This window comes from Xenopus tropicalis, chromosome 1, assembly GCF_000004195.4.
Source record: "Xenopus tropicalis strain Nigerian chromosome 1, UCB_Xtro_10.0, whole genome shotgun sequence".
NCBI classification, from domain to species: domain Eukaryota; kingdom Metazoa; phylum Chordata; class Amphibia; order Anura; family Pipidae; genus Xenopus; species Xenopus tropicalis.
The window spans coordinates 113,144,743-113,160,560 of NC_030677.2; the positions used below are offsets into that span (position 1 = coordinate 113,144,743).

The following is a 15,818-nucleotide window of genomic DNA, read 5'->3' on the forward strand; positions in this document are numbered from 1 at the left end:
TGGAAGGGCACAGAGACAGCAGCCGGTGGAAGGGGCTGCAGGCAGAGGCCGATGGAGTGGGCCGGTGTTAAGGGGGCCGGTGGCAAGGCAGAGAGACAGCAGCCAGTGGAAGGGGCTGCAGGCATAGGCTGGTGGAGTGGGCCGGTGTTAGGAGGGGCCGGTGGCAAGGCACAGAGACAGCAGCCGGTGGAAGGGCTGCAGGCAGAGGCCGATGGAGTGGGCCAGTGTTGAGGGGGCGGTGGCAAGGCAGAGAGACAGCAGCCAGTGGAAGGGGCTGCAGGCAGAGGCCGGTGGAGTGGGCCGGTGTTAGGAGGGGCCGGTGGCAAGGCACAGAGACAGCAGCCGGTGGAAGGGCTGCAGGCAGAGGCCGATGGAGTGGGCCAGTGTTGAGGGGGCTGGTGGCAAAGCCCAGAGACAGCAGCCGGTGGAAGTGGCTGCAGGCAGAGGCTGGTGGAGTGGGCCGGTGTTAGGGGGGGCGGTAGCAAGGCACATAGACAGAAGCCGGTGGAAGGGGCTGCCCAAAGTGTGGGGTCTAAAGATAAAGCAATTTTTTTCATGAAATACTGCAGACATGCACTTACTACTACTACTTACTACTTCTGGCTCTGAAGTGTGGTGTTCTGCTTTTCTAGGTTGACCCAGTCAATGGAATGAAAGAATGGGTGTTCCCGGATGTTCCCATTACAGCCAAGACGCTCATTGGGATCTTTCTTGAGAAGCTGAAGTACAAGATAAAATGATCAGTTATTTATATATTGCTAAACTTAAGCTAAACACTTGCCATTCATATCACAAAGAGGTAATCAAAATTCAGAACAGATTAAAACAAGCAGTTGGCACATTTTATGTAAATATATTGCCTTTTGACACATGCAGTTTGTCCTAATTATACCTTCCTATACCCATGGCCACAAATAGCGCAGTTTGCATGAGCTACATATTTAAAACCACCATCACCTCACAATCCTATCTATTGGCATTTTTACTTCTTGCAACATATTTTTGATCTGTTCCTCTTTTAGTAAATTATATACTTTGTGCTGTCTGTAGAAGCAGGCACTCACGTATAACCAACGTTAAAAATGTGCCTGGGTGCAGTGCAAAATATCATAGAATACAAAAGAAAGTATACCACACTTGCAGGTCTTAAGATGAAAAAACATTTTTTATTAAACAAGTGACTAACGTTTCGGCTGTCTAGGCAGCCTTTCACAAAGTTGCACTTTGAGAAAGGCTGCCTAGACAGCCGAAACGTTAGTCACTTGTTTAATAAAAAACGTTTTTTCATCTTAAGACCTGCGAGTGCGGTATACTTTCTTTTGTGTATATATATATATATATATATATATATATACACACAAACCACGATGGTTCAGCACTCCTTAGCAGTTGACTAATTGACCCAGGTGCTACCGATTAAAGCAATTTCGATACAGTCCATGGGTATAATGGTGCACACCAGGAATCCTTTAAAAATTAGCTTTTATTGTAATATATAAAAAACTTAGTACATGGAAAAATAGGTCAACGTTTCAATAGGTCAAGGTCTTGACAAAGGCCCAAGATGGGGGCCGAAACTTTGACCTATTTTTCCATGTACTAAGTTTTTTATATATTACAATAAAAGCTAATTTTTAAAGGATTCCTGGTGTGCACCGTTATACCCTTGGACTGTATATATATATGTATATATAATGATATATTTTCCCATATCTTCCAATATTCACCTGTCTCAGGAGATCCCGCAGTTCCTCACTGAGCCATACTGGGATGTGTGGCTTCTTATGGATAATGGCTTCCATGCAAGCCTTGCTGTCATCAACAACTGTGCAGAAAGGATGGGATCTGGTGGCCATTTCATATAAAACGATTCCAAAAGACCACCAGTCTATTCCTGCATTATACTCCATCTTTTTCAGCACCTAGGAAACAAAAAATAATCTTGGTATTTCTCTGCCTCTTCACATTCATTTCTTTAATATAAAAGAAATATAAAAAAGAATATTTCTGGAAACGCTGTATTTTATATAGTTTGGGGTGTATTTGTTAACATTGAAGACAAACATCACTGGTGAAATTGCCCATAGCAACCGATCAGCAATTAGATTTGAACGGTCACCTTCAAGCTAGAGAACAAAATCAAAGATCTGATTTGTTGCTGTAGGCAACATTACCGGTTTGTCTCCAAAGCTATTAAATATGCCCCTAAATGTAAAGGCCAGTTCATCAGTTACATTATTCACTTGGGTTTGTGTGATTTAAATATAAGAAGGAAATAACAACCAATGGCCATAGACCTCATGGCAGGAGCGGCCCTGCCATAGATGTTAATGGAAAGTCTATCAACTTGTTTGCAAATGTACGGAAATCATGCACAATGGCAATAATAATATATGCATTGAAACTTGTCTGCAGCAGCCCACCAGCTTCTGATCCATTCAAGCCATCACTTGAGTTTTAGTGACACCGCACACACTTAGCTCACAAGAGCTGAAGTTTTAGTTTTAATGAAAGACATATACATTCTGTCCCTTTAGGTCTCTGGCACACGAGGGAGATTAGTCGCCCTCGACAAATCTCCCTTGTTGCGGGCAACTAATCTCCCTGATATGATATCCCACCAGCGAAAATGTAAATCGCCGGTGGGATAGCATACACGGCTGCGCGATCAGGAAGTTGCCTCTTGAGGCAACTTCAGCGATTTCCGCAAGTCGCGGCGCCGTGTATGCCATCCCACCGGCGGTTTACATTTTCACCGGTGGGATGTCATATCGGGGAGATTAGTCGCCCGCAACAAGGGAGATTTGTCGAGGGCGACTAATCTCCCTCGTGTGCCAGAACCCTTAACTCTGACTGGTGACTTTTAAGAAGTTGCTTTGGCAGCTGTACGTTTAGTAGATAATAAACAAACATACTCAAATCAGTCGCAGCTGTTGTGTGAAAAAATCCCATTAATTAAATGTACTTGCATCTACAGCCACTCCTTGAACCTCCACATAGTTGCACTCATCACCACTTAATCCATCCCATCTACTGTTCTGAATTGTTATTTTGATGCATAACGTCCACTGGACATAGACTCATAGGACATTTGACACATCTACCATATTTGTGTCAGCTGCATCCTCACCTTGTGACCACAATTACACAATGTGTAAATTTAGACACATCAGCCACAACAATTACACTGGAATTAAGGGAAAACACTGTGTTGTGGGTAAAAAAATATGGCAATTGTGTTCAAAAGGGCACTTTTTTATTTATGGGTCACAAATGATCCCTTATGCTTAAAGAGAATGGTAAATCTAGAAAAAACACAATGAAATATATATATAATCTTTCCTTTTCTCAATGTGTAATTAAATGCTTAAGAGTACATTAGTAATTATTTTGCTTCATAAATCACAACAGCTTGGTGCTACATGCATTTGCTTTGAGTTTCTTACCTCTGGGGCCATGTAGAGTGCTGTTCCTATTACCCCTCTGGCTTTCTTGTTTCCAAAGATGCCCTCAACTGCCACGCCAAAGTCGCAAATCTTTACATGTCCCTCGCTGGTCACTAGGACATTCGCTGGTTTGAGATCCCTGCAAGGTACAGATTAGGCTTGAAAAAATTCAAATGGAAAGAAGGCCAGGGATTCTGAACCCACATCTTGAAAGCCTGTATTCGCATAGCTATCAAAAATGACACTCTGTAACGGATCACTTTCTACCTGGTCTTAAATATAAAATTGTGCGATCCACTTTATATATACACATATATATAGGCCTGTCGTGTAATGTATTTTTTATAATAAAAGTTATGTTTTAAATTATTCCCGGTGTGCACCAATATTCACTAGATTTTTATTTTTAATGCTTAATTGGTAGCACCCGGGTCTATGGACTACGCTTAGGAGTGCTGAATCTACATCTATATATATATATATATATATATATATAACAGAGAGAAATAGTTACTAAGGTGCAGATGAAAGAAATTGAAACACTCCCCTTATTTTCATATACACACAAATACCTACTTGCAAAGGTAGAGCCGCTATCAGGGAGTAAAGTTCTGTCGAGGACCCAGGTGGGGCCAAGGCTGTCACAGTGACCTTTTTATTAATATTTTGTGTTTGAATTGTTCTCCCAATGCACACTTAGGCCCCCTGGTACCCTGCTATAAAGGGACACCTCATGGCCAGGTAGCACAGGGCCTGGAGTCAGTGGGCAAACTGATGCTGGTAGCATGGTTACAGGTGTCATGTACCACCCCACAACCCCTGGTTACAGACAAGCTCCATGTTGTTCCATCAGGCAGAGCAGGTAATTGAAACCCAGAAATATAATAAATGAATTTTTTACAAATCTTACATACCGATGGATAATCCCATGGTTGTGTAGAAACTGCAAGCCACACACGATCTCCGCAGCATAGAGTCTTTGGAATAAAACAAAATATTTAAAAATGTTATAATAAATAAATATCTCTCATTAGTGTAGTCTCTTAAAGCAAGTGCTGGAGCACCAAGAAGAGCAAAAAAGATCTCCATTAGTGCTTATTTTCTAGGGACTTTTATCCAGAGCCATGATGCACTATGCACTGTGCGCCAGATTAAACGTTTGGTGCAAGGTGCAGAGCATCGCACTGGTGGGCACAAGGCAGCATTGTTATTACTGTCTGCCTTAGGCTTCTGTCATTGCACCTATGTGCCGTGTTCAAGAAGGGATTGCAAATCTTTGCACTACTAAACCACAAAGGTATGCTCCTGTGATGTAAAGATGGTCTGTGCCATTTTTTTGCACCCTGTCACAACTTCAAAACTGACCCCAAGAATACAGACCTCATTAGATTCTTGATTTTATATGAAATTACAAACAAGTTGCTTCTCTTGGTCTCTTGGTTATGCCTTATTCCTATCACTCATTTTGCCACTTACATTACTGTGTCCATCTCCGGTCTGGCATCCTCGATCAGATTCTCCAAGGTCCCTCCGCTGACATACTCCATGACAAAAATACCATTCCACTGGTTGCAAAAAGAAAAAGGAAAAATCTGAACCACTTGCACATATAAAAATTAGGCACATAAATGACTGCAGACTGCACAAAAGGCTAACACAAGATAGAAAGAGTAACTGTATAGAGTTGGCTAAATATAGACAAATAGATTAGAGACCGGTAGAGAAATTCAGATTAATTACATACAGATATGCAGATGTAGACATTTGGGGAGAGATGGATGGAACAGGATACCAAGTTTATATGAAGGGAGTATAACAAAGGAAAACCAGTACTTTTTTCCACAAAAGAAAGCAACCCTATTAACCTGCTTTATATATAGTTTGAGTACAGATAGCTACCTGCTAGTCTGGGCCAAAAACATTTGTGAATAGAAAAATATCAGAAGAAATTATGAAGAGAGTATGGAAAATGTTACATGAAAAAAAAGGTTGAGTATGAATAGAGGTATGGTTTACAATATGTCAAAAATCCTGTGGTGGCATGATCAACTGGGGAAGACTGGGTATTCATTAAAAACTCACTTTTGACCAAAGGAAGTAATAGAACTGACCACAACTTTCTATTCAGTTGTATGGGATTACAAGAGGCATATTTATCAGTGGGTAAAATTTAGGGTTCACCCTCTATTGTATATGTATATTGTATAAACATGACACCTTAAGTTGACACTATCTCGTACCTGAGTTTGGAATGATCCATAAGCATGGCAAAGGTAGGGGCACCCAGCAGCCAACTTCAGCACACGAGCCTCTTTGTTGAGGTCAGCAGGATTGGTCTTGTTATTTTTAATGATAGCCTTTATGGCTACCTGCTGGCTTTTGTTGGGCAAAGATGCCAAAACTACCTGTTAGAAAAGAGAAATGATTAAGAGATTGTTTCCAAGGTCCATGGCTGGATTTACCTGTAACACCACACAGTGACACATGACCAGAATACTGAGATTAATCCTATATAAGCATATGATTCATCCCAAAATCAATTCTGAATAAAATAATAAGTATGAAAAGCCATTAGGTTATTGGTATTAGAGAAGGAACGGAAAAATTGTGGTAACTGCTGAAATTCTGTTAATTCAGTCTTTATCCATATGAAGATATTTCACTAGAAATTTCAGTTCAGTTGCTGTTAATGTTTCAGTAAAGATATTTAGGGAATCATTTCACATTTTCTACCAGACCTTAATAGGAAAAAACAGCTATCATTTCCCAGATGAACATCACTTACCTTGCCAAATGTACCACTCCCAAGCTTTGCATGGATCTTACACTTGCTGACTGCCTCTTGGAGAGGCATCTCATCTTCATCCTCCAAACGGGGCCTCTTCACGTTACCTCCTCCTTCTGGGAGTAAAGAGAGTGAAATGTAAACAGAATAAAAGTAGTTACTGGTAAATATAGAAACTAATTGGGGTCCAATTTGGCATTTATTTAATATGACATCTTATCAGTCAACCTGACTGACTGACAAGTAGGAAGACAGTTACACAGACAGAATAGATACACATGTGAGGGTACAGCATTTATATACAGCATTATATTTTGGGTTTTGATAAGGTCTTGCCTCTTGATGCCTTCATTAAAATGCACATTACAAACTGTGGCACATAAATACAGAATAACAGAATCTCAACTGTAACTTTCATTTTTAGACCCATTGTCAATTTTTACCTACCTTCTTTAATGCCGTCTTCATTGCTTCTGGGCCTTTTTCTTGCTTCTTCCTTCTGTTCTTTTACCTTTTCTTCCTCCTTCCGTTCTTTTTCCTTTTCTTCCTCCTTTAGTTCTTTTTCCTTTTCTTCCTCCTTTTGTTCTTTTTCCTTTTCTTCCTCCTTCCGTTGTTTTTCCTTTTCTTCCTCCTTCCGTTCTTTTTCCTTTCTTTCTTCCTTCTTGCTGTCACTGCAACTATGAATCTTGACCTTTTTCTTCCTCTTTCCACCACTTTCTCTCTCGGCGCTGCCTTCAGTGTCCATTTTTCTCTTCATCCTGATGTTACCACTCTTCTCCTTTTCCATCTCTCCCTTTGTAGCTGGTTGTATTTGCTTTTTTTCCTCACTCCTTATTGGAGGAGTACTCTTTTCCATTACTGGAGGAGCTTTTTCACCCATAATTGGGGATTTCGCTTTTGCAGAATTAAAAAATCGCAAGTAGACGCTTCTGAATCTCAGAGAGATGCACGCTGGTCTGAGTCAAACCAATGTACTGATTTTAACTGTCACTCTCAAGATTGAGCTGTGCCCAACTGTCACAGTGTCATGTGCAGTATATGTGCAGGCTTCAGGAAAAGAGGGTTTTTAAAACACTCACTAGAACTTAGAAGACTAACTATGACAGTTGTAGGACACAGATACAAACAGATGAGCTTTTATAAATGCAGAAAGTGTTCCATTTTATGTGGAACAGTACTGAATTGGGGACCCTAAATAGGATTAATGAGTTTTTCTTTTTTAACAACAGTACAATGGACATTTTGGAAACATGTCCTATAGGGATGCGCCAAATCCAGGATTCAGTTTGGTATTTGGCCTTTTTCGGCAGGGTTCAGATTCCGGTGCATTTGCTTATTAGGATTTGGAAGGGTTAAATGTCGCCATGTGAACATGGAAATGGAAAAGTTTACCCTTCCAAATCCTAATTAGCTGCCAAATAATGCAATAGCAATATATGTTTTTGATAATATATGTACCTTTTGAAGCACCCAAAACAGGAGACTATTGCCTAAAACATCATCCTTGTACAGGTCAGGCAATTGCAATATATAACTCCAGGGAGGGCTGTATGGGGCTGCTTAAAGCTCCAAAACAGCCCACATGCAATTACCTTAAGAGACCTCAATTTATCTTGCATATTCCACCAACATGGCCCTTCTTCGCCAAGCCTTTTTGTTATAGTGCATGAGCAGAGAGCCAACCTTAAATAAAGTTTATATTTGAGGTAGTGTGTACTCCCGACCTTCCTAAAAATGATGTTAGATGGCAGACTGAATTATTGTAGCAAACATTGTTCAGATTTTAAAGGAACAGTAACATCAAAAAATTAAAGTGTTTTAAAGTAATTTAAATATAATGTGCTGTTGCTCTGCAAAAGAAACTGGTGTTTTTGCTACAGAAAAGCTACAATATAAATAAGCTACTGTGTAGCCATGGGGGCAGCCATTCAAGCTGGAAAAAAGGCACAGCTTATATAGCAGATAACTAGTAGATAAGCCCCATATAATGAGGGTTTATCTGTTATCTGCTAAGTAACCTGTGCCTTTTCTCCTTTGAATGGCTGTACCCATGGCTACACAGCAGCTAACTTATATAAACTATAGTAGTCTTTCTGAGGCAAACACACCAGTTGTACCAGTGCAGGGCAACAGTACATTATATTGTTATTACTTTTATACACTTTCATTTTTTGGTGTTACTGTTCCTTTAACAGATATTTGTGATTTACAAGCTGCATATCTTTATTTCACATGGAATAAAATTTCACTTACAGGCCATTAAGGCAGACATACATTAACAGATTTAAACTGCTAATTTCAGCCCCTTCAGACCAAGTAAGCAGCTCCTCTGCTTTGTGAATAGGGCCCTCCGCTAGGCCTGCGTAGGTACATGGGCCAAACTGCAAGGGGGTTGAAAGGTTATCAGAAGTCCAAACTGAAATAAAGCCCTAGACAAAACTGAACCCAATGCTAGTCTAAAGCTTGCCATATGCAAAAAGATCAGCTTGTTAGAGTATTGTGGTAAATTGATCAAAATGGGTGCTTATTAGAAAAACTTTCCTAACTTATCTGGCTGATTCTCAACACAAGAGTCAATAAGCTACTAACTTGGTGTGGCTTCAGCAGCAAATGTTTGTTTAAAGTTTCCATGAACTTCTCTAACTCATCTGGTGGAAGAAAATCTCCAATGAAATGCTTCCCACGTCCCATCTCTGTCAGCTCCTCTGCCCACTCTATCAGTAAGAAAAAAAAGTAAAAGATGAAATCAGATCCATCAGCTATGCATACTAAAGTAAGGCCAGTTACTGCCATCAGTTTATTCTGCTGAGGAAGATACACAGGAATTATCAGTCCCATCACTCACCCCTGGTTTTGTCCATTTCCATGCGACGCAGCTGATGCTCCCATGTCCCAAACTCATTGTCAACCTCTTCATCACTATCATACTCATGCTGGTGCTGTTTAATGGCTTTTTTCCACAAAAGTTGCACCTCCTGCATAGCTCGCTTGTGTGTCATAATCATGTTGTACATTTGCTGCATCTGAGCAGGAAAAAGGAGCAAGAAGATAATGGTATAACAGTTACTGAACAAAAGTAAAAATAGCAGCCAGCCTGAACTACAGCTAGTAGTACAGTACTACAATTTCTCCATTGCTTCTCGGCATGGTCAAAATGATCACTTTCAGTTATAACAGCAATTCAGTGACTGACACTGGGCCAATTATGGGCTAGTAATTAAGTCAGTATGTCTACTCTGAATGATCGTTTTGAAATGCAATAATATTTCTTTCAATTTTGGTATTAATTTCCCAAATTACCAGACCAGATCTGGTCATCCGGACTAATTGTAAGAGGTGAGATTCACAACATCAGGATATAGCACTTAGGGGCTAGAGATCTTTGTCTTACCAATCACATTTCCAGGGAGGAAAATAAGCACATGGGATCCCAGACAGAAAAGACCCACTGCTTTGTAATTTTTCCTAGAGAGGGGAAAAAAATGGAACCTGCATTTTATTAGAATTCTGCAACGGAAATCACAACAAATCTCTTCAGAATACACTCTCTAGTCTATAGCACAATTGTGGTATCTATTCCCTTGCATATCTATCAAAGTGGCAAAACAGAGCACACACAGATTGGGCAAAGGAAAAAAACACAGTTCTCTATTCACTCGGGCCACAGAATACTATGTTTTTACCTTTTGATAGATGGGGAATTTCCCTCTGATGAACTGTGGTATACTTATAATCACTGTCAAAAATTATGTACACTATCTGTAAAAGCAATGTGGTATATGATAGCAGTATACAAATAATTAATAACAGTAATACTTTGGGCCAGATAGAGAGAATTGTTATGCAGGAGCAAAATAGCTAGAAATGCTCACACAAAAGCTCTACCAATCAAACCGGAAGTTTCAGTCTGATTTTGAAGATTATTGTAGAGAATTTCAGCTATAAGTGTGGTGGTTCTATCTTTTCTTCTGGCAATGGCTGCCAACATAAAAAGGTAGAGTATGTAATGCACAGTGCCATCCCACAGACAGATGAGAAGTCCATGTGCAGTGCGGAGATATAGTTCCCCCTACAAGAAAGACATAAAACAAGTACAACAAATACTACAAATGAAGACAATAAATTACACTGAAACTTTGGAGATATTAAAGAATATTTTGTAACATTTATAAGCAAAAAAAAGTTTGTATGCCTGTGCAGAACTTATGATTCTTACAGAAGCTGTGCGCCATCCTTGAGTTGTAGTTTGAATGCTTAGAAGGTAGTGGCCTTCATTTGAGCTGGCAAGTTTGTGATATCTCAGAATGATTCTCAAGCAGGGTTTGGGGACAAGGATGCGTGCTGGTTACTGGGCTGAGGGTATTGGTGCTGATGGGGGAGTGGGTGGTGTGAGTGGGTAAAATATGTGAATTGAATCCACCGGAGAGTTCACATCTGTGCAAACAAGCGCTGAATTTTATTTAGAGATGCATAGCACTAAATATTTCGGACCACATGGGTCCTTCCTCTGGTGCAGTTGTGTGAGTGGGTACCCTTGCCTTGGGCACCTGTATCTTCTGGCCCGGTTCTCGAGGCCTTACAAACTCAGGATAGGGGCAGCTATTTTTTTTTTACAGAAGAGAAATTAAAATAGACAAAGGAAATGTTGGTTCCTTATGAAGCAATCAGTACAGGTATATGTGTATATGCAGCTTGCATTTTATCAGTACACCAATAGCATAATTTGCAAACTTTTCTGTCACAAGCCGCTTTCAATGCTCAGAATTAAGTCACGTACAGATAGACTAGACAGACAGAAGGATAGCTAGACCATCCTACATAGAGGATGCTGGGATTTGCGATGCCTCTTATGTCCCAGTACTATTTGGGTAATCCTTTGTCATTATTTTTGTTCTGTGCTAAAACTGAATATGCAGGGCTTTTCAATAGAGGGGAAAAAAGGGACATTTGTTTATGACTCACAAGAACAAGGGGACACTCCATCAACCATTTAGATGGAACTGCCTTCATTTTAATCAGATTAAAAGGCCCTACTATATTAGGCTAATGTGAGACGAGGCATCTGGAGTATATTTTCAGCAAGCGGAAAAGGGCAGAGGTAGAAGGCGGATGGCGGTATTTTCGGCAAGCGTTTTTCCGCTTGCCGAAAATATATGCTACACACTTTTTCTGACATTAGCCTTACAAATTCTGTTTAAAACATCCCTAAGGGCTGTTGTCTTTGCTTTATTTCACTAGGCTGGAGAGAAGAAACACTCTTATTCCTAGAAAGCACACACACGAAACACTATATGGACAGATTCAAAGAAAATTATTTATTATAACTTCAACTACTTCAGGATTTTCTGTTTTCTTCACAACATAATGTGAATGGAGGATAGAACTCTTTTATTAATAATAGCAAAAAAAAATACTACTACAAATTTTACTGATTCTGCAAGGAAATTTGGATGTAGTATTTAGTCAGGTTATGGATTTTGTTGATTTAGGGTTTGTCCTGGGATAAATGGTGTCAAAGGGGCCCCATATTGAAGGCACACAGACAAGGAAGCTCTCTGCAACAATAAAAGGGAGAAGCAGCAAAATGAGCTGTACAACTAATAAAATAATGAAAGCAATAACAAAAGCAGCGCCTGACCCAGACAGCAGCCACAAAACTGGAGGGGAGGAACAAAGCCAGTAATGTAACCAGTGAAGGGAACAATACCACAGTTTGATGTTTAGAATAACAGGGTTCAGCTATTTACAGGCTGTCAGTTCTATCTGTTGTCTAGTGAGGGTTATAGACAAGGGATCTCTTTCTGTTGTTCTGGCAGGGGTGTCTGATAATGAACCAGAAAACTTGTTAGCTGCATTGGTTCTGTGCACAATGATTTCTTCATGGAAGTTATTGATTGTAAGTTACTTTACAATAGCTTAGCCTCATTTTTGATAAAACGTGATTGTACCTTTGTATAAAGGTAAAAGCCCCAGACCTCTATAGATTTATCTATATTATTATTATTATTATTATTAACATTTATTTATAAAGTGCCAACATATTCCGCAGCGCTGTACAATAAGTGGTTGTATCTATAGAGGATCATTGTTTTAATATAATCTGGCACCACAACATGTAGTATAATTGTCCCACTAGAGGGAGAAGTTGGGCAGCACTGACCTATAGATTCAGTGGTTATATCAAGATGCTGCTCAGTTGCTAATGTATCCCTTATTTGGCTGTAATGGCTTTAGAGCATGGGGTACATAGAACTCTACACACCAGATGGGCTTTTGCTAAGTGGAAATATCCTTGGGGTGAAGTGCAGCTACAACTCACTTAGGCTGTGTGCAAGCAAATGAAAGAATGGGCGCCAGAAGGTACTTTTGTGGTAAACCAGAACGTAAATTGTTTATTGTCCAAGACAATGATCCACAGGGTTATAGCAATACTCACACAGAGGAGATATCAGATAATTTCACAGACGGTTTAAAAATATGGTGTCCACAAATATAGCCCACCTCAGCCAAGGGTGGGGGAGGTAAGGACCACCAACCAGCACAGCCTCCCTGTGGAGAGTAGCCTGGCCAAGTATCTGTATCCTCAGGGTGTCCCTTAGCAGCCAAGGATCCCTCACAGCCAACTATGGATCAGGGATAGAAACTGACCTGATTCCTGCGTTTTAACCATTTCCTGCTCTAAGGCAACAATGCCAGTAGGGAAGAGTACTTCCAGCTAATCGCTCCTGGTTGGAGCCAGAAACTGCTCTTTCTAACTAATCTCACTATCTCACTTTCCTAGAAAGTGCTCTTATAAATTGTCCTGATACTTACTATTCCTCATTTGCAGGGTCCCTGTTCCCCGACTTCACTAGAGCTAGACTCTAGGGTAGAAGGCTTTACTGGGGCCCTGTTGATCCCAGGCTCAGTGGAACTTCAACCTGAGTCACCAGATGCAGCCAAAGAGGAAGACCCACCCCTTTGCTAAGCACTATATTATAGTGCCAAGGGAGTGGTCTACCTATTAACCAATAAGGCACATATGCTAATGGAACACTAGATACATGGGCCTCTGCCCAGTAACAGGACAAAGAAGGAACTAGTAGGGCTTAAAGCCATAGGAATGTATTAACCCTATGGGTCGCTACACAAGCTTGTGGGGGAGAAAGAGCAAAAGTTGGTGCACATGTGACAATTAGGATTGTGACACTAAAAACAAAACATAGCATTTTAACTTTCTATTAGCCACAGGAGAGTTCTAAATCTGTGTTCAATTTGCATTTAACAGCCTGTAACCCTGTGTTTTCCTCAGCCCTGCGTCTTTCTGTGTGTTAACCAATAAAATAGGCTAGTTTAAATAAATACCCGGTTTCCTCTGCTAAACATAATAATATGGCAAATACCATTTCTTTGAACTACAATAGTGGTATCTCCTTAATTAACCAAATGTCCCTAGACAGATTATCTTACCTCAAAAAAAATACTTACAGAATTTTGATATTTCTGAAATGGTGTACAGAGGACATATTTATATATATACATACCATATAATTATATATACACGCCCTATGACACAAACAGGTTTGGACTGCCACTACCCTCCTACCTAAAACACCCCTTTCTGCTGTCAGTAGTTAATTAAACCAGAAGCACCAAGTATGAACCACACAATAGTGTGAAAAGATCAGTAACATCAGTAGCAGTCACGGGCAGACAGGGTTGTCATAACCACAATGTCTTCTACCAGACAGCAGAGGCACCCTGTGTACTATAGGCTGCCAGGTTTCTGAATTCTTGCTTTGAGAAAAACAGGCATCAGCCAGAATTCTGGTGGCCGCAAGAGATTGAGGACTTGATGTGGCTTGGAAGTTCTGGGGCTCTAGGATGGCAGGATATTAGGCTGTGGGGATGACACTATATAAATAGTTTAGTTGTAGACAAGTTACAATGTGCACATAACATTCATGTATATTTGCGTATAACCACATAATTATAAAAGCAATAATGTAATATGACCTTAAAGTACATTTAAGGTACATTTAAGAAGAGTGTGGGGGGGTGGAAGCCGCACAGTTTGTCAGTAATTGGACCCCACTGTCGGATAAAAGCAATCACAAATGATATTTCCTGTAACTGGCTCTCACCTCTTTCATATAAAACTCCATAAACCCACTGATATAGCCATCTTCTTCCAGCCATATTATCAAGTCAATGACACTTGTGAAGGAGAAAATAGCAAAAACTAGAAGGGTGGGAAACAAGAAACATTTAAGTTAAACATATTCTGGAACATTTTTTTAAATCTATTTTGTGGGAAACCAAATGAAGATTGCTTAAGGGAGTATCTTTTCTTTTTACTACAAATTGTTAAAAAGTTTCTTAATACATCATCCCAAAGCAAATAGAAGGGCTCTGCAAGTGTCTAGGCCCTTGTGCAGCTGCAGTTTCAGATCTAGTGCATGGTAGGGGATAGCAAGGGTTGTTTAACCTTTAAGTTAATTTTTAGTATTTTATAGAATGTATTCTAAGCAAATTTTCAATTAGTCTTTATTATTTATGGTGTTTTAATTATTTGCCTTCTCCTGATTCTTTCCAACTTTCAAATAAGGGTCACTGTCCCCAGCAGCCAAAATACAATTGCTCTGTGAGGCTACAATATTATTGTTACTTTTTATTACTTATTTTTCTATTCAGGTCTTCTCCTATTCACATAACAGTCTTTCATTCAAACTACTCCCTGGTTGCTAAGGTAATTTGACCCCTAGCAACAAGATGCTGAAATTCCAAACTGAAACGTTGTTGAACAAAAAGTGAAATAATTTAAAAAGCACAAATAAAAAATGAAGATCAATTTTCTAAAAATATTACTCTTTATATTACGCTAAATGTTAACTCAAAACCCCTTCAAAAGTTGTAGGATTTCTTTTTCAACAAAGGCTAAATCTGCTTTTATTACTAATTAGAGACAGCAGATTTAGCGCGAGCATGTGGGTCAATCTCAAGGCAAACTAAGCAGCATTGGTTTCTTACCATAGAATAAAGGATCCTTAGGAGGACTTGTATATGAGAATGCCAGTAACGTGTTGATGACTGCATAATGGACTGCAAATAGGACTGGAATAATTTCTCTATCATTAAACTTCATGACTCTTTTTATATTCTGCTTTAACAGACAATACCTTTTCCTCTGCAGGTCAGAGCTCCCTAATTAACTTGTGAGTTCATGCCTAAAAATGATATAATTAACCCCCTCATGCTGTAAGTATCATTATCCTAAACCTTAAGATAATTAAAAAAAAAAAAAAAAGGGTCAGCACCTTATTGAGCTAAAGAGTAATTCTACTGGCAGTGATGTTTGTGGAATGGGTCCCTTCTAGGACTACACTATGCCATTACCAGCAATGTATTTAATTGGTCAATCCCTCATGGGACCAAAAAAGGGCCAATGGTAGTGACATTTACAATGAATTAGTTTCAGTTATTACACTCAGCTAAGTACTTTCATATTAAAGACCCTTTTTTGTGTAAAAAGGGTAGAAAAACAAGAGCAGTTGGATAAACAAAGTGATATAAATAAAGGTGAATATACAAAGTGCTCTATTAACAAG

At 39.6% G+C, this 15,818-nt stretch overlaps 1 protein-coding gene across 1 annotated transcript; it reads right to left on the bottom strand.

The window, feature by feature from the left end:
- Positions 1-7,839: 7,839 nt before the first annotated feature.
- On the bottom strand, positions 7,840-15,355 carry LOC101735206. Its single transcript, XM_018090952.2, has 6 exons — positions 15,241-15,355; positions 14,355-14,452; positions 10,104-10,300; positions 9,077-9,297; positions 8,821-8,945; positions 7,840-7,914 (listed from the first exon to the last, which is right to left on the bottom strand). The coding sequence occupies exons 1-6, from the start codon at positions 15,353-15,355 to the stop codon at positions 7,840-7,842; spliced, it is 831 nt and encodes a 276-aa protein (XP_017946441.2).
- Positions 15,356-15,818: the final 463 nt, after the last annotated feature.